This window comes from Tachysurus fulvidraco, chromosome 11 (assembly GCF_022655615.1).
Source record: "Tachysurus fulvidraco isolate hzauxx_2018 chromosome 11, HZAU_PFXX_2.0, whole genome shotgun sequence".
In the NCBI taxonomy this organism is placed as follows: Eukaryota; Metazoa; Chordata; class Actinopteri; order Siluriformes; family Bagridae; genus Tachysurus; species Tachysurus fulvidraco.
The window spans coordinates 23,959,365-23,978,786 of record NC_062528.1 but is presented as its reverse complement, the minus strand read 5'-3'; the positions used below and the strand labels follow the sequence as shown (position 1 = coordinate 23,978,786).

The following is a 19,422-nucleotide window of genomic DNA, read 5'->3' as shown; positions in this document are numbered from 1 at the left end:
ATAACAAATTCGTAGAGAAATTCTTTTATAAATGTTTTGATGACTGAAGTAACGAGCTGGTGATTATTTATTCTTCATTAGAAGTAGAAATCAAACACAAAGACAGATGACATCATGAGTTCCCTCATGTTTACACAATGACTAACATTAATTACAGATCATTTATTGTTGTAACGCAGATAAATGAAGAATAAACTGCACCCTGACTAAACCCTTCCATACAGATGTACATATTTCACTACTTATATCTCTGTAGAAATTCCCAATGCGTAAAATATGTCCGTGTAAATTTCCTTTGGAAGACTATTCGGTATCCAAAAGGGGTTTTGTTTAATCCCACTTCTGATGAATGTCATTAATGTCATTAATGTCTCATTTTAAATGGCCACCGTTGGGTAATGTGATGTTTCTTCTGTCCAGGTTCCTGTTTTTCTCAGGTTCCCATCTCAGTCTGGTTTCGAACACGTTTGCAGGGAGGATGTGTGTGGAGCTGATGGACATGTCGGTCTGGACGGCTTTATGAGCCGGCGGTTTCTGTACGGTTCTCTGAGTGATGGCGGGCAGCGTGAGTGGCTCACGCTGAGCTTTTTTATCTTCCCACAGCTTCAGCAGGCGACGCTGGTTGTTGGTCATGTCCTTGAGGTTGAGCTGAAGCGACTGGACTTTTTCCTCCAGCAGAGTTTTGGATGTGACCGTGTTGGCCAGCTCGGATGACAGCTCGTCGATGGTCAGGTTCAACCTTCCAGTCTTTTCCACCAGCGCGTTGCACTCTCGCTCTTTCTCCTGCAGGTCGCTGATGATGTCCTTGGTGGTTTTACCTTGAAAATTTGGGCTTGTCTCCAGGCCTATCGCAGTCCTGAGCGCCTTTACCTGCCTTCTCAGTTCTTTGTTCTCCAGCGTCAGGGTTTTGAGTTTCTGTCTGACCGTCTCTGTCGACTTTGTTCTCGATTCTTGTTGTCTCAGCTTCTCCTTGAGGGCATTCTCTCGTTGAATAGCCTCATCTCGTTCTGAGCGGTATTGTTCCACCAGTTTCTGTGTGTCTTGTAGAGACACTTTTCTAGCCATTGTCCTAATGAGAGTATATCCTCTGTCTAATCACAAGAGAGCGAATTCATCATCTCCGCTGCTGATCTCGAGGTCAAATGATTCATCAAATGGTTTTTATTTCCTCTCGGGACTCCGACCGTGAAGCTGATAATCCAAAAAAGACGAAGTGTTTGACACGGCCACGATAACGCAGCATGAACCTGAAGCTCGGAGGTTCGGAAGCAACTCGAGCGTAACTTTAGGCCCAGTTTAGAATAACCATTAATTAGGACACGCCTCGAGCAGACACCGTTTCAAGTGACACTATTTTTCTGCTTTGTGGTAATTAGGAAACTTTTTGTTGTACAGTATCGTCCTTACATCTGTTCTCGTGACATGAAAAGGAACAAGAAGGAATGTAATGAGCCGTAAAAACATCGTTCATAATTTCACACCTATAAATAACTACAGCCAACTTCATCACTCCTCAGCTGAGCTACAACAACACGGTGGAGACAAACATCCTTTTAAATCCAGTCTACTGACTGGATCATTTACTTTGATCATTTATGTCTTGAATTTCTATATTTCTGTTAAGCTGCTTTGTGATAATGAATATTATTAAAATCTCTAAAAAATGAAAGTTTCGGCTTAATTTCCACTCATTTTAATTTCTTTGTTCTAATATCCTGAATAGTAGAATCCGAGAGGATGCACACAGATCGACATAGGAAGAGAAAATGTTGAAGAAAATGCCCTGGGGAGGCTTTTATATGGCAAAAGAGATGGAGATGAAAATAATGGGAAAGTTAGAGGCCTAAAGCTGATTGTAAAGGGAATCTAAAGACAGGAAAACAATAAGAAATGAAAAAGTTTCAGATACTGAGAAAATATCAATGTGAATTTTGAGTAGAAAAAATGAACAGGATCAAAAAACACAAACTTGATTTTAACATGAAAAGTGTTTATTGTAAAGCAAAGTAGGTGTGTGTAAAGTGTTTAAAGAGAAAACACACACCGTTGGAGCCGAACACTGAAGGGACGTGTCATGAGAAATTACTCATTACATATTAAAAACCTAGTAGGAAGTTTGACATTCAGACTGAGCAACATGATGAATACAGCATCATCATCATCACTATTATTATTATTAATCTCTTTTGGAAGACATTAGTTTAATTTTAACACAAACCTGTTCACATAAACATTCACCCTTTAATTTTTCACCCAAACCTGTAAACACCACAGAGTCAGAGCAGTGACGGATCTGACGCTCCATTAAAAACATAAAAGTAACAAACCCCTCAAAGTTACAGCAGTAACTCAGTGAAACACACACACACACGCACGCACACACACACACACACACACACACACACACACACACACACACACACACGCACGCAGACTACTGATCTTGTGTCGTTCTGATGACCTTCAACCTTGTCTGTGTGAAACCCGATTCTGGCTTTCTGGAAACGAGGCAACAAGAGAACCTGCAAGTGAAGAAGAAGAACACGAGCTTGAGGAAGGAGAGAAGTTGTAAAACAATTCTGACATCAATTGTAGACATGATCGATGCTCTGCTTCTCATCTTTAGCAGCTGAACAACCACATAAAAAACACACATTCAGTCAAGAGTGTGTGTGTGTGTGTGTGTGTGTGTATGTGTATGTATTATTGTGTGTGTGTGTGTGTGTGTATATTTATTATATTATAGTGTGTGTATTATAGTGTGTGTATTATTGTGCGTGTGTGTATGTGTGTATTATATTATAGTGTGTGTGTCTGTATTATTGTGTGTGTATGTGTGTATTATAGTGTGTGTGTGTATTAGTGTGTGTATTATTGTGTGTGTATTATATTATAGTGTTTGTATTATAGTGTGTGTGTATTAGTGTGTGTATTATTGTGTGTCTGTATGTGTGTATTATATTATAGTGTGTGTATATTATATTAGTGTGTGTATTATAGTGTGTGTATTATAGTGTGTGTGTATATTATATTAGTGTGTGTATTATAGTGTGTATTATAGTGTGTGTGTGTATGTATTATAGTGCGTGTATTATAGTGTGTATTATAGTGTGTGTATTATAGTGTGTGTGTGTATGTATTATAGTGTGTGTATTATAGTGTGTATTATAGTGTGTGTATTATAGTGTGTGTGTGTATGTATTATAGTGCGTGTATTATAGTGTGTATTATAGTGTGTGTATTATAGTGTGTGTATTATAGTGTGTGTGTGTATGTATTATAGTGTGTGTATTATAGTGTGTATTATAGTGTGTGTATTATAGTGTGTGTATTATAGTGTGTGTGTGTATGTATTATAGTGTGTGTATTATAGTGTGTATTATAGTGTGTGTATTATAGTGTGTGTGTGTATGTATTATAGTGTGTGTGTGTATGTATTATAGTGTGTGTATTATAGTGTGTATTATAGTGTGTGTATTATAGTGTGTGTGTGTATGTATTATAGTGTGTGTATTATAGTGTATGTGTATTATAGTGTGTGTGTGTATTTGTGTGTGTATGTGTGTATATTATATTGTGTGTATTATAGTGAGTGTGTGTATTATAGCGTGTGTGTGTGTGTATTATAGCGTGTGTGTGTATTATAGTGTGTGTGTGTGTATTATAGCGTGTGTGTGTATTATAGCGTGTATTATAGCGTGTGTGTGTATTATAGCGTGGGTGTGTGTATGTGTGTGTTATAGCGTGTGTGTATTATAGTGTGTGTGTGTGTACCTCTAGTGTAGGACATCAGTGTGTCTTTGTGGGTACGATTGGTTTTACAGCAGCTTCAGTTTCATAGGTACTGAAAAAATACACCTGAAAAAGGGGAGAGGACAAAGTTATAATGATGCTGTATAAACCCTTTACAGGAGGTAATGAGATCAGCAATAAGAGAAGAGAAGAAGAACAGAATGGGGTGAAACTGAAAAAAGAGAATCAGATAATGACAAAACAAGATAAAAAAATAATATCAAGAGAATGGCAAATGAAAAACAAGATAAAACACTCAATGAAGGAGATCATTAAAAAAGAGAACAAGATAATGAAACAAGATGAGATAAGAATGAGATAATGAGACTCTCTTCCTGCATGTCAGTGTGCAGATACTGTTACTGTTTCCACAAGCTGTGTGTGTGTGTGTGTGTGTTTTGTGCGTGTTTTGTGTGTGTGTTGTGTGCGTGTGTGTGTCTGTGTTGTGTGTGCGTGTGTGTGTCTGTGTTGTGTGCGTGTCTGTGTTGTGTGTGTGTTTTGTGTGCGTGTGTGTGTCTGTGTTGTGTGTGTTTTGTGTGTGTGTCTGTGTTGTGTGCGTGTTTTGTGTGCGTGTGTGTGTCTGTGTTGTGTGTGTTTTGTGCGCGTGTGTTGTGTGCGTGTGTGTGTCTGTGTTGTGTGTGCGTGTGTGTGTCTGTGTTGTGTGTGTGTCTGTGTTGTGTGTGTGTTTTGTGTGCGTGTGTGTCTGTTTTGTGTGCGTGTCTGTGTTGTGTGTGTGTTTTGTGTGCGTGTGTGTGTCTGTGTTGTGTGCGTGTTTTGTGTGCGTGTGTGTGTCTGTGTTGTGTGTGTTTTGTGCGCGTGTGTTGTGTGCGTGTGTGTCTGTGTTGTGTGTGTGTTTTGTGTGCGTGTGTTGTGTGCGTGTGTTTTGTGTGTGCATTTGTGTGTGTGTGTATGTGTTTGTTTTATGTGTGTGTATGTGTGTGTGTTTGTTTTATGTGTGTGTGTGTGTGTGTGTGTGTGTGTGTTTTGTGTGCATGTGTTGTTTGTGTGTTTTTTGTGTTGTGTGTATGTGTGTTTTGTGTGTGTGTGTGTGTGTGTTTTATGTGTGTGTGTGTGTTTTGTGTGCGTGTGTGTGTATGTGTGTATGTGTGTGTGTTTCTGTATGTGTGTTTTGTGTGCGTGTGTGTTGTATTACCCTCTGCTGTTTTACAGTGTGACTAGTTTCATGTTGTGTACAGTAGTTGTGTAGGTGACTGTAGTAAACTCGGGTGTAGGTGACTGTAGTAAACTCGGGTGTAGGTGACTGTAGTAAACTCGGGTGTAGGTGACTGTAGTAAACTCGGGTGTAGGTGACTGTAGTAAACTCAGGTGTAGGTGACTGTAGTAAACTCTGGTGTAGGTGACTGTAGTAAACTCAGGTGTAGGTGACTGTAGTAAACGCAGGTGTAGGTGACTGTAGTAAACGCAGGTGTAGGTGACTGTAGTAAACGCAGGTGTAGGTGACTGTAGTAAACTCAGGTGTAGGTGACTGTAGTAAACTCGGGTGTAGGTGACTGTAGTAAACTCGGGTGTAGGTGACTGTAGTAAACTCGGGTGTAGGTGACTGTAGTAAACGCAGGTGTAGGTGACTGTAGTAAACTCGGGTGTAGGTGACTGTAGTAAACTCGGGTGTAGGTGACTGTAGTAAACTCGGGTGTAGGTGACTGTAGTAAACTCGGGTGTAGGTGACTGTAGTAAACTCGGGTGTAGGTGACTGTAGTAAACTCGGGTGTAGGTGACTGTAGTAAACTCGGGTGTAGGTGACTGTAGTAAACTCGGGTGTAGGTGACTGTAGTAAACTCGGGTGTAGGTGACTGTAGTAAACTCGGGTGTAGGTGACTGTAGTAAACTCGGGTGTAGGTGACTGTAGTAAACTCGGGTGTAGGTGACTGTAGTAAACTCGGGTGTAGGTGACTGTAGTAAACTCGGGTGTAGGTCAGATGTGAGGTGTGAAGTCAGACCTTGCAGCCGATGGCGAGTAAAACGTGCAGCGTGACGACGGCACACAGGACAGTGAGGACGACTCGCGGCCTGTCGGCTCTCATCACCGGCCAGAACGTCAGCACCAGAACCGAGCCGGACAAACACAGAGCAACCAGGATGGAGATCCAGCGTAGAGCCTCACTCGGTATCACCCAGAGCACCTACACACACACACACACACACACACACACACACACACACACACACACACACACACCATACACACACACACCATACACACACACACACACCATACACACACACACACACACACACACACACACACACACACCATACACACACACACACACACACACACACACCATACACACACACACACACACACACACACACACACACACCATACACACACACACCATACACACACACACCATACACACACACACCATACACACACACACACCATACACACACCATACACACACACACACACATCATACACACACACACACACCATACACACACACACACACACACACACCATACACACACACACACACACACACATCACACACCACACACACATCACACACCACACACACACACACACACATCACACACCACACACACACACACACACACACACACACACACACACACACACAGAATTAAAAGAGGATTATTTATACTATTATTTTGATGACATTATTTATGATATTTATTATTATGATATTATTTATTGTCTCCAGCTTGATCATTAGAGATAAATGTCAGAAACAAACAGTAACTTAACTGTAAACTGTAAATAGATTTATTTTTATTCTGTTTCTACTTTTCTGTAAAGCTGCTGTGAGACGATGTGAAATGTTAGAAGCTCCATACAAATATACTGACTTGAATACAGAGATCATTTACTGTCAACTGACTCCGAAAAGTAAAGAAGATAAAACAATGTTAATGATCATTTGTAGATAAATTTATAGTATTAGATTAATCGCACAGATAGATTCTTATGTTATTATAGAATTATAAAATAAATGAAATAGTAAATGATCCCATTACAATAAATGTCATATAAATGAAGATAATAATAATAATAATAATAATAATAATAATAATAATAATAATGAATTAATAATAATAGTAGTAGTAATAATAATAATAATTATGATGATGATTATTATTATTATTATTATTATTATTATTATTATAGTGTTGATTCCTCACCACAGCAGGAATGTAGACAGAGAGCGAGTATCCATACACACACACGATCTCCAGGAAGGAGTAGGACATCATACTGGAGATCTTTCTGCTCCTCCATGATAAAAAGCCCCACAGCATCATAGGAACCAGCCAGGCGTAGCTGTAGATCGCTGTAGCAGCCATCGTTACTGACAATACACACACACAACATGAATCACCATCATCATCATCATCGATCACCATCCTCCTCCTCCTCATGGTCCTGACTCTCACCTTTCCTGAACTCGGGGACGTATTTGTAGCTCGGCTGTCCGTGGTGGACCAGGAAGCTGGACAGGTTCCCGCTCACACCGATGGCAAACACCAGTGTGGCGCAGATCCAGAACGGACCTACAGAAGAACCACAAGATCACGTTAACATCGCTGCTCTCACCTTCATCTGACTGCTAGACCATAAAGCCAAAAGTATGTGCACCCCTGAGCTTCTTCACCAAACTGATAACACAATGTCTGAACAGCACAGTGGATGAGCTAAAGCACTACAGGTTATCAACACTGGAAGAGAGACAGACAGACAGATAGACAGACAGTTAGACAGACCGTAGAGGTCAGGGTTGTTCCTGAGGTGAAGGCGAACAAAGTTTTTTCCTCGCCATGGCAGCACAGAGCTGATAATTCTGCTCAACACCTAGAAACAAACAAACCATCAAATAAGTGTAAATACACTCGGAGTGTGTGTGTGTGTGTGTGTGTGTGTGTGTGTGTGTTGATGGAGCTGAACAGGTTCTTCATACAGACATTACAGACAGACAGACAGTAGAGAGAGTGATGGGCAGACAGACAACTAGACATATGATTGTATAAGTAGACAGACAGACAAACAGGTAGGTAGGCTGACATACAGACAGACAGACAAACTTCAGACAGCGTTTGGAGTAAAGTGACTCTGCAGACCGACCGTTTCCTACCTGGGACGTGTCCACGTTAAAAAAAGCCTGATAAAACTCCAGAGTCCAGAAAGCAGCACTTTTCTTTTCACCGCTGAGAAGCTGTAAGAAGATCAGAGTGTGAGGGAGAAACATGTGTGAGGACACCTTGGTGTTTATTCCTGCACTATGAGCTCCTGACCTGGGTCTGATCATCACCCTCTGGCAGCTCATCCTCCTCTGATGCCGTCCCTCGCCGCTGGGTGGGAGGTTTACCGAAGCCCTCGTCCTCCATCCTGACCGACGTGCTTCCATCACCTCCACCATCATCATCAAAGTCTACAAGCAGGAAGAATCAGCACTGACGATCAGACGCAGATGATTCATCACCTTCACTTAGGCTGAGTTTGTTAGTGTCTGATACAAACATTTAGTTATTAGTGTGAACCAAAGGTGGTACAGTAGTAAGTCACACATGTGCAAGTCACAAGTCATTAATGTCAAGTCAAAGTCAAGTCGAGTCTTTTTTAAATATTTGTCAAGCGAGTCTCAAGTCTCAAATTTGCAACTTAAGTCTGACTCGAGTCAAGTCATATCATGACTCGAGTCCCCCATCTCTGGTGTGAACGCATTAGAATCTGTTAGAGCAGAGAACAGATGAGGAAAAAGTCAAAGAGCTGAACAGAAAACAACAACATAAACAAAACACTAAAGCGCCGCTGCATCACTGTGTTTAATTCTCCACGGCAGCAGGTAGCCGAACGGCATTGTGGGTAATGTAGGAAACTGTTAAGCTAAGTAAAAACAGACCAATGAAAGAAGTTTAAACTGGAAAAAGTAAATGTCAGACTCATCAGAAATCACCTGCTCATTGTGAAGATTGTTTACTAAAAGGTCTGAATGGAGACACAAACTAACCTGTAAACTGCAGATGAATGTCTGCTTTGTCCATCTTCTGTGTCTGATTGTTATTATTATGGTCTGTTTGTAACCTAACAAAGAAATCGTATAAGAATCGTTTATTTTGGTGAATAATTGTGTTAGAAGACAAAATACACATCATATGATATCATATAAACACCATGAAAGTGTAATAAGATGTTTATAAACACAAGTGATGACGTATAACACACTATTATTATTATTATTATTATTATCATTACCATTATTATTATTATCATTATTATTCTTATTAATATTAATATTTACCTCCGCTCTAAAGTCCTCACCTTAAACTTATAATGTTTAAAATCTTTATATAAATAAAAAAAACCTCCTACATATCAACAAAAGCCGGAACTTACTTCCGCAATCCGATGACGTCACACGGATACAGGAAGTAGACGCTCCAGAATGGATCGGTGTTTATAAGTGGACGCTGACTTATATATAGTAATATATAAACCGTGGTAGTGATTTTACACCGTGCGCGTTATCTGAGACATGTATATTTTAAAGTACGCTTAAGAAAAAAAATCGCTGCATTAGGTTTTTCTCCATGTGTAGTTGTTTTTTTAAAGAAAAACTACATTACCCAGAATCCACCTCGTTCGAACGCGTGTCCTAGATTCGCGGACCTGCACGTTCATAAGCTGTGTTCGTTTGTTATGATAATATAACCGAACGTAGCTGTTTTTGTAATAAGTTGTTGATCTGTTGTTATGGAAACGGGTTCGTTAATGTAACGCGCTTTTTGTCGGAAGCTTTTCTGCTCTGCTAGTTTCGGACATTTAACGTTAAATGTTTTCCCTCGAATGTCTTTCGGATGTACGGAGTGTTGCAGTAAATACGGTTACCTTGAAACAACCGCGACAAACACTTTGGTTCCGCGCATGCGTTTGATTTGCGAAACGATCAAAATGTTAAAAGTTTGTCATTTAGTTCGTTTTGTTTAAAGTAATTTATTTAGACAAACAAAAGAAAGAAACTTGTAGCGTATAAGAGAGTACAGTTTTTTTTTTAAATTGGACTATTTGTATTTTCCCATAAGACTCCCATAAGAGTTAATATTAAGTGTTTTTTTAAAGCATTAAAATAGAATTGTTTTAAAATTAAAATGTATTCCAGCGGATCAAATGAATGTGAATGTGGAGACGTGTTTGTTCGGGAAAAAGGAGAACTGCGCCGAGTAAAGCCCACAGGAAACGTGCCTCACAACCCCGGACTTAAATCATCGTATGAATTATTCCATAAAGATTTTTCAGTCAGAATCTGTATGGACAGTTTCCTAGCGAACGAATGTAGAAAAAGAAACGATCACTTCATCTTCACCTACAACGGTGAAGGGAGTCTGCGCTACACGGTGAAATCGCTGCTCGATATATCGCTCCTGTACATCGCCGATAACATCGAACATGTCGAGTCCCTGATCGGTTTCCCCGAGCAAATGGCAGACAAGTTGTTCACAGCAGCTGAGGAGAAACAGAAATTTACAGAGCCGTCTACCTCTGCGAGGGGGTTACAGGTCTTCAGCCAGGCCTATGGAGAACTTGTGTTAAAGTCGCTGTGTTTGAGAGAGAGGTGAGAACAAACAAACGCACAGAACCAAGCTTGTGACATTAAGTTCATGTTGTTCATCCAGGCTTCGTCGTCATGCTTTCAGGTGTCTCTTACTGTCTGAAAGGATGGAAGAGATTCAAGTATTTCATTGTTTAGAGACTCTGGATCTCCACGGATGCAGGTTAGGTGACAGTCATGACTTTTTCAGTCACCTGGCATCACAGGCTTGTTCCAGGTGTGTGAGAAAAATAAACCTGTACATTTGAATAAGAATCGTCATTTATTTATGTTAAAAATTAACTCCTGTGTTTGTGTATTTTTTTCTGACTGAAGGCTTGTAACATTGTTCTTGGGAGCAAACTGTCTGTCAGATAAAGGGCTGCAGAGACTGACGGCGCCGATCAGAGTGATGAAAAGAGGCCTGGAGAACCTGCAACAGCTGGACCTGTCAGGTACGTTCAGGTTCACACAGCTGGAGTTCATCAGTGACACACTAACCATGATGTACAGGACACATCATATATACTCTCACACATATATACTCTGATGTACAGCTGGACGTGTTCACATGTGCTGGAGACATCTGTGAGGGGAAAAAAACATTTTGTGCCAAAAGTAAAGAAGGAAACTGGACAGTTCTTTCTAATAAAATGTTATTTCCTGGCAGAGAATTGTGTTAGTAAGGAGGTTTGAAAAAAGGAGAGAAATCGGACCGTTAAACATGACTAAGGAGACAGAAAAGACACTCACACACACACACACACACACACACACACACAGGGAGAATATATACATATATTATGTTTATATGGTTTTTGTTTGTTTGTTTTAAATGATCATTAAATGATCACGGGATATAAACTGAACATCACACAGCACAAATCTGTTCTCAGAAACAATCCAAAGACCAGTCAGTAAGTGCAGCGATCGAACACCACTGCAGTGGGAAATATATAAACATTTAAAAGCAGTTATTTTCACCATCAGATAATCCAGTGACGGAGAAAGGACTCGGATATTTAACATGTTTCCACAAACTGTGTGAGCTGAACATCTCAGACACGAATGTCCAGGTGACTGACACACACACACACACACTCACACACAAACACTCACATACATACATACATACATACACACACACACACACACACAAATACACACAAAAAGCAAAATTCAAATAAAATGACAATAAATAAACAAATAAATAAATGTGCCAATCCACAGGTCAAGATAATTTCAAGCTGGAAATCCACTTTCAAAATCGTTATGAAATAAACAGATGTGCTAATAATCATACCATCATCTCTTTTTTTTGTTTATAAGTTGATTTATTTCTATAACAGCAGCTCAAATCTTTTTTTTTCTTTTCATAAAAAAAAAATCATCATCTCTGAGGAAGACGATGATGAGGATGATGAGTCCAGTGCATCTCTCTTCAGAAGTTCATTGTTTAATTGTGCAGCTGATTTAAATACTGTATAAAGTCACATGACCTGGTGGAGTTTCTTTATGCTGCTACACCTTCATTTCAATCACACGGTCGTTTGTTCTGAAATCTCACCTTCAGTCACTCTTCTGTTTCAGCTGGACTCCAGACTGAAGAGTTTCTTCAGGAATAAGATGTCGATGGTCTTCTCAGCATCAGCGCTGCAGACGTTCACACACTCGGAGTGTAGGACCGAGGGCTGGGCAGAGCAGGTAATGTCAAGGACGCTTCACTTACCCTTAAATATACGATAAGGAACGAAGGTCTTCTGCTTTTACACCAAATCTATTACTACGTTCTGTCTGAGCCTTACCGTGTCACTGTGTCTTATTATTTTAAACCACGTTGCAAATCTAGCTCAACTTTTGTTTACACAAAAAGTATAAACCTGGCAACCCAGATTTATCAGGACATCTATAATGATGGTGTTAGTTATATTAAGCTCCGCCCACATGTCCTGAGTGACAGCTGAGACAGAAGTGTAAACTAATTCCGCACGAGTACACCACCAGTAACAGAGTAGAGGATCATGGGTAATGTCACAAAATCAAACTCTTCTTTGAGACGTTTCTCTCTCTCTCTCTCACACACACACACACACACACACACACACACACACACACACACACACACACAGAGCTTTGTTAACATTGTGTTACTAAAGTCACTAAAACATTGGTCTCTTTATGACCTGAGTCTCTTCACTTCCATCAGCAGCCTTGAAAACATGTTTGTTGTGTTTTTTCTCTCAGGTAATAAATCAGTGGGAAACCAAAGCTGCAGAATTACCAAAGAAAACCCTGAAGCCAAGAACCAACGCACTCCACTTCTGTAAGTCCGGTCTCACTGCTTCATTTAGTAACTGATGGTTTTTTTACTCACTGATCTAAAAATATAAAGTCTATGTTCAAATGTCAAACTGCAAGAATCCTGTCTCTCTCTGTCTGTCTGCATCTCTCTCTATCTGTCTCTCTCTCTCTCTCGGTCTCTCTCTCTCTCTCTCTCTCTCTCTCTTTCTCTGTCTCAGTTTTTTATTGGCATGAAGGTAAAATCACAGTTTGTGCATTTATACATAATCATTTCGAGATTATTGAACAACAACAATGAGGGAGAAAAAAGCATAACAAGTAAACAAACAAAACTCACAGATAAGTGTTGGAATGTGTTCTGTATGTTTTATGTTCATGGTGTGTGTGTGTGTGTGTGTGTCAGTTTCTGGCACGTAGGTGTTGATTAGTTTAGTTGTAACGCCATGGAAATGACACATTAATATATAAACTGTATTTTTTACGTGTCCTTGAATAAAATGTATTTAAATATAATTAGCAAATAGCTGTAATGGAAGAGGAATAAACGCTCAGTGACATGATGACGTACTGTAGTTAGTGTGTGTGTGTGTGTGTGTGTGTGTGTGTGTGCTTGATACAGTAAGTGTAAAAGTATCATCATGATTGTTGTGATTTGTTTCTTTCACCAGATGGAAGAGAGAAGTTTGTGCGAGAAAACGTCCACTCTGTGTGTAACGATGCTCGACCTGAGGAGAAGACCAGCATCATCCACTTTCATAAACTGGACCCTCACTCTCTATCTGAATGTGTCACAGACTCACACACACACCTGAACACACACTGTGGGAAGAAGAGGAAGTTCTCCAAGGAACAGGAGGAACATGTGAACTCGCACTCAGCAGCCAAGCGCTCGGCTTCTCTGTGTCCGTTATCAGCTGAGGACTTGGAGCTTCTCAGTAGATACTGACCAGCAGCTTGTACACACACACACACACACACAATTGGGTGTGTGTGAAACAGGATGAGTTTTATAACTGTAATAAATAAAGGTTATAACTATAATAAATGTTTGAGGTTCTGATTAGATCCTGTCTGAGGTGATGTTCGTGATGCTTCCTTCTTCTTCCCCAAGTTCTCGTGGCTCTGAACACCACTTTAACCCTGAGCAGTAGAAGGTTTCACACATGTGATGTAGGAAAGGGTTAGCACACCTCTTTACCCCAGGTTATGAAGCTCTGTTATCCTTTAAGCTCCAGTGGAACCATGACCTTAACATTACAGAGCAGCTCTGCTGAAAGTATTACATCTTAATGTCATGTTTAGTGCTGAACGTCTTCTTACTAAATTCATACTGCAAAGAATTCAGCTTCTGTGTCCGGACGGCACTAACTTACTGATGTCCGACTTCAACATGCCCGCCGAATAAACCGAAGCTCTCAGGATCTGTAGGAGGCTTCTGAGGAACACGACCACACAGTGATCAGCTCCTACATCCACACTTTTTGGCTCAGGACTTAAATGATAGATAAAAAGTTTGTTGTGAATAAAATTGGAGATGTTGCATCCAGTGAACACTGTTAGCAAGTAGTAAAGCCAAAGATCCAGATGTTTTTACAACCTTCATAAAAAACAGACATGAAATTTCACTTGACTCTAAACATCATGACAGCAAGTCCATATTTATTTTAAAAAGATTATATTCAGATCATTTTTGAAGCTGAGAAGGTTGATGATCCTTTCCATCAGAACTCCCACTCCATCCCTCTACCATCGGGGCAGCCTGCCAGGTATTAGGCTCTGCTCAATTATTTGGCCATCAAAAAAGGTCTGTCCCTGAAAGGGTACTCCTGGTGGTACTGCTCACTGGTGTTAGAAAAAGCGGACAGACCATCAAACAAGCCTAAGTTGCTTAGAGTCCTGCAGGACCAGGCCTAACCCAAAGGTTCCGGAGAAGCCCAACCTCCCAGAAGAGCTGGAATGGAGCCTGGGCAGGTCTAAGGTGGACCAGGACCTTCTGACCAGATTTCCCCAGTAAAGAGGTGATCAGTTCTCACAATCCAAAACAGACCTTAATGATCTTAGGCTTCATGCTGACACTGATGCATCAAAACTCAAAACAAGGGAATGGCAAACGTCCCCAGATTAAGAAGACCAAAAAACAGATACTGGGCCTGACAGTATATTATTACAGCTTAATGTAACTATTAGGCTCATAAGCCCATAATGACCTCATGATTCTCTCTAATGGATGCAGATGTAGTGCCAGCGGATTTTGGGATTGTTTGAGCGTCTCTCTTTGGAAGACCCCTGCTTCATGTCCCAGGCGTTTCTCTCCCTTATTGCTAGCAGACAGGCATGTTGTCTCGAGGATCTGTACTGTACATCAGCCCAAAGTAATCTTCTTGATAGATTTGTTGATGCCTGATGTTGGTTCCCCTTTGCTGTTCTAACAGCCTCTGCTGGAAGGTTTTCCACTAAATTCATCCCAAAGGCCATATGGGCTAATTAAACAGTGCTTTACTGAATCGTCTCCGTGGAAAAGCCTGTGAGGGAAAAGTTTAAAAGGAGAAGTTCTGACCTTCTGTGTAGGTGACTACAGGTTGTTTATGACTAGAGATTGTTTGTGTGAACTGATAGAGGGACAGAAAGTGCTGGAGACGAGGTGGCTTAGTCAGACCTTGGTAAGGTTGTGCTGACAATGTTTTTTTGTTTTTTTTTTGCTTTGTCTTTGTGTTCTTATAAAAACTCATGCCTCTTTTCCACCGGAAAGAACCGGGTGCTGGTTCAGAGCTAGCGCTAGTTCTGGTTCAAAGTTGGTTCCACTGGTGAACCTTCTAAGAACCGGTTTGCCTTTCCACTGGCTAGAGAGCATCACAGCGCCGAGTGTGACGTCACTGTATACGTGTCACGTGTCCCAGCGACGTTAGTGCAGCAGCAGCAGCAAACACAAACACAACAACAATGTGTAGCTCCGTGTAATCTGTATAAACGGAGGTTGTAATCGATAAAGTACATAACGTTATTTTATCGCTAACACAGAAAAAAAATTAGCCTTAGCATGTAGCTACCTACATAATGTGTGCTGATAATGTATCATATCGCGGTAAAGTAAAAATTTATTAAACATTAGTATACTTAAGGTACATTATCAAAGGCGCTAACAGTAGCCCCGCCCACAGCCCCGAACACAAGCGGTTCTTAAGTCGAGACCAGCAACGTTTTGGTGCTACTTAAGAACCGGTTCGGAGCCGGTGCTTTGGCGGTCGAAACAGAAAGAACTGGTTCTAAATTATGCTCTGGCTCCGAACCAGCACTCGAACTGCCTCGGTGGAAAAGGGGCATCAGTGTACCGGATGATTGGAGCACTTCCTCTGAGAGAACGTTGGGTCCACCTGCCTGTGCTTTATTCTTTAAAGTACCACAACAGACCCAAAGTGCACACCAACTGGAACCGACTCTCCTTTATTTAACACACCCAGACATCCAAATTTCTAGACCAGGTGGAAAGGTTTCTCTTAACTCTGACAGTGAGTATCTCTGGTATGCAGTAAAGTAAATCGTATTTAACAATAAAGACTTGGGGATGAATAAAATCAGCAGGTGATGGAGCTGACATTGTTTCCTAATTCCAACACAGTCTACTCTAGTTTAATTTATACTACTGGCCCCCTTTTTTTGCTAACACATATTATTGATTGTTACCCAAGCAGCTAGCTAGCTAGCCAAGTTTGGTTTAACTCACCTGGATTTTTAAACTAGAACTAAAACATAAAGCAGTTTATAGATTTTATCGATTGTATCACTGTTTTTGTTCAGTGAAATGATGTACAATATTTTTGTGCATAAACAAGCAGCGTTAGCTGTGAATACTGGTATCTTTCCCAACGGTGCATCGCCGCCATCTACTGGAGTGAGGAGCAAACAAAACCAACTAAAACAAACAATTATTATTACACCTCTAAATCTACATTATGGACTACTATTAAATATTCATTTCCATAAGCTTTTCTTACTGTGTTTAAATCTGTTTTGTCTTTCATTTTTGGGGTGTTTCTGATCGTTGACACATTCGAACTTCGGCACAAGACATAAATGTCACTCCTGAATCATTTATTTCATTTATTCAAGAATATCTTCTCACTTTTTATTTTTTCTCACTCACTACCAAAGCACCTGCTTGTAAACCATATTTTACCAGCTGGAAAGTGCAAGTAGAAAGAGAGCTGCGTCTGAATCGCTAATAATGCTACGTCACACATGATTGAACTGTAAAGACAATCTCATTCTGCTGCTCAATGTTAAATCCAATAAAACAAATTTATAAAATAATTTGTCAGCTGGCAAAGATGCTGTTCCAGACCTGTGAGCTGGCAGCTGAACAGATTAAGCAGGATTTTCTCCAGCCCTAGGGCTCCAACAGGGCTCATGTGAACCCTAACCCTAAACCCTAGGGCTCCAACAGGGCTCACGTGAACCCTAACCCTAAACCCTAGGGCTCCAACAGGGCTCACGTGAACCCTAACCCTAAACCCTAGGGCTCCAACAGGGCTCACATGAACTCTAATCCTAGGGCTCCAACAGGGCTCATGTGAACCCTAACCCTAAACCCTAGGGCTCCAATAGGGCTCACGTGAACCCTAACCCTAAACCCCAGGGCTCCAACAGGGCTCACATGAACCCTAACCCTAAACCTCAGGGCTCCAACAGGGCTCACATGAACCCTAATCCTAGGGCTCCAACAGGGCTCATGTGAACCCTAACCCTAAACCCCAGGGCTGCAACAGGGCTCATGTGAACCCTAACCCTAAACCCCAGGGCTCCAACAGGGCTCATGTGAACCCTAACCCTAAATCCCAGGGCTAGTATCTACTCAACTTTTAGATATTCAATTAAACATCACTGTGAAATTAAAGAATGAAAAATGATGAGAAATAAATGCTGGAACAAAAACATTGGTGCAGTGCTTCAGTTACAGAAACGCTGAGGGGGAAATAAGACACTTTCACATTTTTCACATAGAAGTTATTCATACAAGAACAATGGCTTGTACATTATTTAAAAAACGTGTAAACACAGAGGAATGGAGAAGAGAAACAATGAAAATACTAACTGTCAGTCCTGCAATAATCCAGAAGTGTGTTGAATCATCTTTGAACCATGTTCTCAGTATCATCTCACCATGCTACTGATTTATCCAGCCTGAGTCAACACATCTGACACAACGGTTCCTGCTCATGCCTGAGAGAACCAAAGGATTCAGATTCTTTCTTTCCAGTTTCCCCTCAAACACACACAAACTAGTCCCAGGATTCGAAAGGGAAAAGGAAGAAGAACAAGTACTGATAATTAACCTTACATCAAGCAGATAAACTGTATGACCAACAAGTATGTGTACCTCTGACCATCAAACCCACATGTGCATGCTGAACGTCTCAATCCACATCGTTTGCTGTTACAATCAGTGCTATTCTTATCTTCTCTTATGGAATATTTTTCCACTAGATGTTGGATTATGGCTGTGTGGATTAGTGTTCATGTGATCGACTCTGATTTTGAGATGTTTAGGAGACTTCGGTTCCAGTTCATCCCAAAGGTGTTATGTCAGAGTCAGTGGTCTGTGTAGGACACTCGAGATCTTCACTCCAACATTCACCTCCACACCGTGTCTTCATGGAGCTGCTTTGTGCGAAGGGACATTGTCATGATGGAGCAGAGTTTCGGCTCTGAGATCAGGTGAAGTGAAGCTGTAACACTACATGCACAGGGACGTTCTGTACAACTGTGCGCTCTGGACTTTGTGGAAACTGTTTGGGGAAGAAGATCATATGGGTGTGATGGTCAGGGGGCACATACTTTTAGCCCTATAGTGTAGCTTTCCTATGGCGCACAAGGTGAAAAGACTATACTACTATGTGATTGTATGGTCTCAGCATGCACATAAACAGATATCCAGGTGATTTTTTTAAATCTCAGAAACATTGCTAAAAAGTTGCTGCAGCAGTTAGAAAGTGCTAGAAAGTTTGACTACATCAGCAATACACACAGTACCCACACTACACTGACTCCCTGTAAAAGTTCACACCGATTTATTAAATACTGCACACTAGCTAAGGAAGATTTTGGTCTTATTATAATCCACAATGTCTGCTAGAACAAAAAGGTACAGGTTCTTTATCAGTACTTATAATACCAAAGCTTACAGCATGGGGAGGTGCTACAAAGCCCTGTCAGATATGGAAAACACTTCTAATGAGTGTTTGTGTTAACTCAGGCATTGTTGCGTTGTTGTTCTCTTGAGTAAAGGTGAAACTCTGGGAGTTATATTGTAAACTGGGATAGTTTGATGTTGTTTGCCTAAACAGATGATCAGTCAGACTTCTTGGCATTTTAATATTATTATATGTATAACTTTTGTTTTAGAAAATGAATCGTTTGTGTAAAATCCATAAGGACCGCTGAGCCTCTCAAGGCTTTTCTCTGGCAACCAGGCCAAGTGTTTGTAACCTCAGTTTTCATGCTTAAGGCGACACTAGGCTTTAAACCTATTCTACTTACCCAAAGGTCTTGCTGGCTCTGGGAGTCACATAATATACCCTTTTTCCATCAAAAAGTACTGGTTGAGTGCTGGTTCAGAGCTCGAGAAAGTACATTATTATTTATTTTATCATTAACACGGAAAAAAGTTAGCCTTAGCACGTAGCTACCTACTATCATGTGTGCTGATAATGTATCATATCGCGGTAAAGTAAAAGTGTATTAAACATTAGTATACTTAAGGTAC

The 19,422-nt window shown here is 40.7% G+C and overlaps 3 protein-coding genes and 1 long non-coding RNA gene across 6 annotated transcripts; 1 reads left to right on the top strand and 3 right to left on the bottom strand.

Annotated features, from left to right (window-relative positions):
* Positions 1-32: 32 nt before the first annotated feature.
* On the bottom strand, positions 33-1,843 carry zgc:113691 (uncharacterized protein LOC503529 homolog). The gene has a single exon (XM_047820587.1). The coding sequence runs from the start codon at positions 1,063-1,065 to the stop codon at positions 373-375; it is 693 nt and encodes a 230-aa protein (XP_047676543.1). The 5' UTR covers positions 1,066-1,843; the 3' UTR covers positions 33-372.
* Positions 1,844-1,969: 126 nt separating this feature from the next.
* yipf1 (Yip1 domain family, member 1) lies at positions 1,970-9,311 on the bottom strand. 2 transcript variants are annotated; one of them, XM_027156694.2, is made up of 10 exons: positions 9,170-9,311; positions 8,784-8,857; positions 8,068-8,204; positions 7,908-7,988; positions 7,540-7,627; positions 7,213-7,329; positions 6,961-7,127; positions 5,751-5,933; positions 3,775-3,858; positions 1,970-2,522 (listed from the first exon to the last, which is right to left on the bottom strand). In XM_027156694.2, exons 2-9 carry the CDS (start codon positions 8,815-8,817, stop codon positions 3,790-3,792), a joined length of 876 nt encoding a protein of 291 aa, XP_027012495.2. In that variant the 5' UTR covers positions 8,818-8,857; positions 9,170-9,311; the 3' UTR covers positions 1,970-2,522; positions 3,775-3,789. The 2 variants fall into 2 exon arrangements, with proteins under 2 accessions (XP_027012495.2, XP_027012494.2); XM_027156693.2 differs by lacking the exon at positions 9,170-9,311 and adding an exon at positions 9,075-9,146.
* Positions 9,312-9,842: 531 nt separating this feature from the next.
* lrrc42 (leucine rich repeat containing 42) lies at positions 9,843-13,727 on the top strand. Of its 2 annotated transcripts, none has more exons than XM_027156692.2 (7): positions 9,843-10,385; positions 10,468-10,545; positions 10,698-10,816; positions 11,352-11,437; positions 11,952-12,065; positions 12,606-12,684; positions 13,331-13,727. In XM_027156692.2, the coding sequence occupies exons 1-7, from the start codon at positions 9,922-9,924 to the stop codon at positions 13,606-13,608; spliced, it is 1,218 nt and encodes a 405-aa protein (XP_027012493.1). In that variant the 5' UTR covers positions 9,843-9,921; the 3' UTR covers positions 13,609-13,727. The 2 variants fall into 2 exon arrangements, with proteins under 2 accessions (XP_027012493.1, XP_027012492.1); XM_027156691.2 differs by having other exon boundaries at positions 10,468-10,599.
* Positions 13,728-16,747: 3,020 nt separating this feature from the next.
* LOC125145899 lies at positions 16,748-19,375 on the bottom strand. Its single transcript, XR_007144362.1, has 2 exons — positions 17,410-19,375; positions 16,748-17,332 (listed from the first exon to the last, which is right to left on the bottom strand). It is a non-coding gene; the product is annotated as an uncharacterized LOC125145899 (long non-coding RNA).
* Positions 19,376-19,422: the final 47 nt, after the last annotated feature.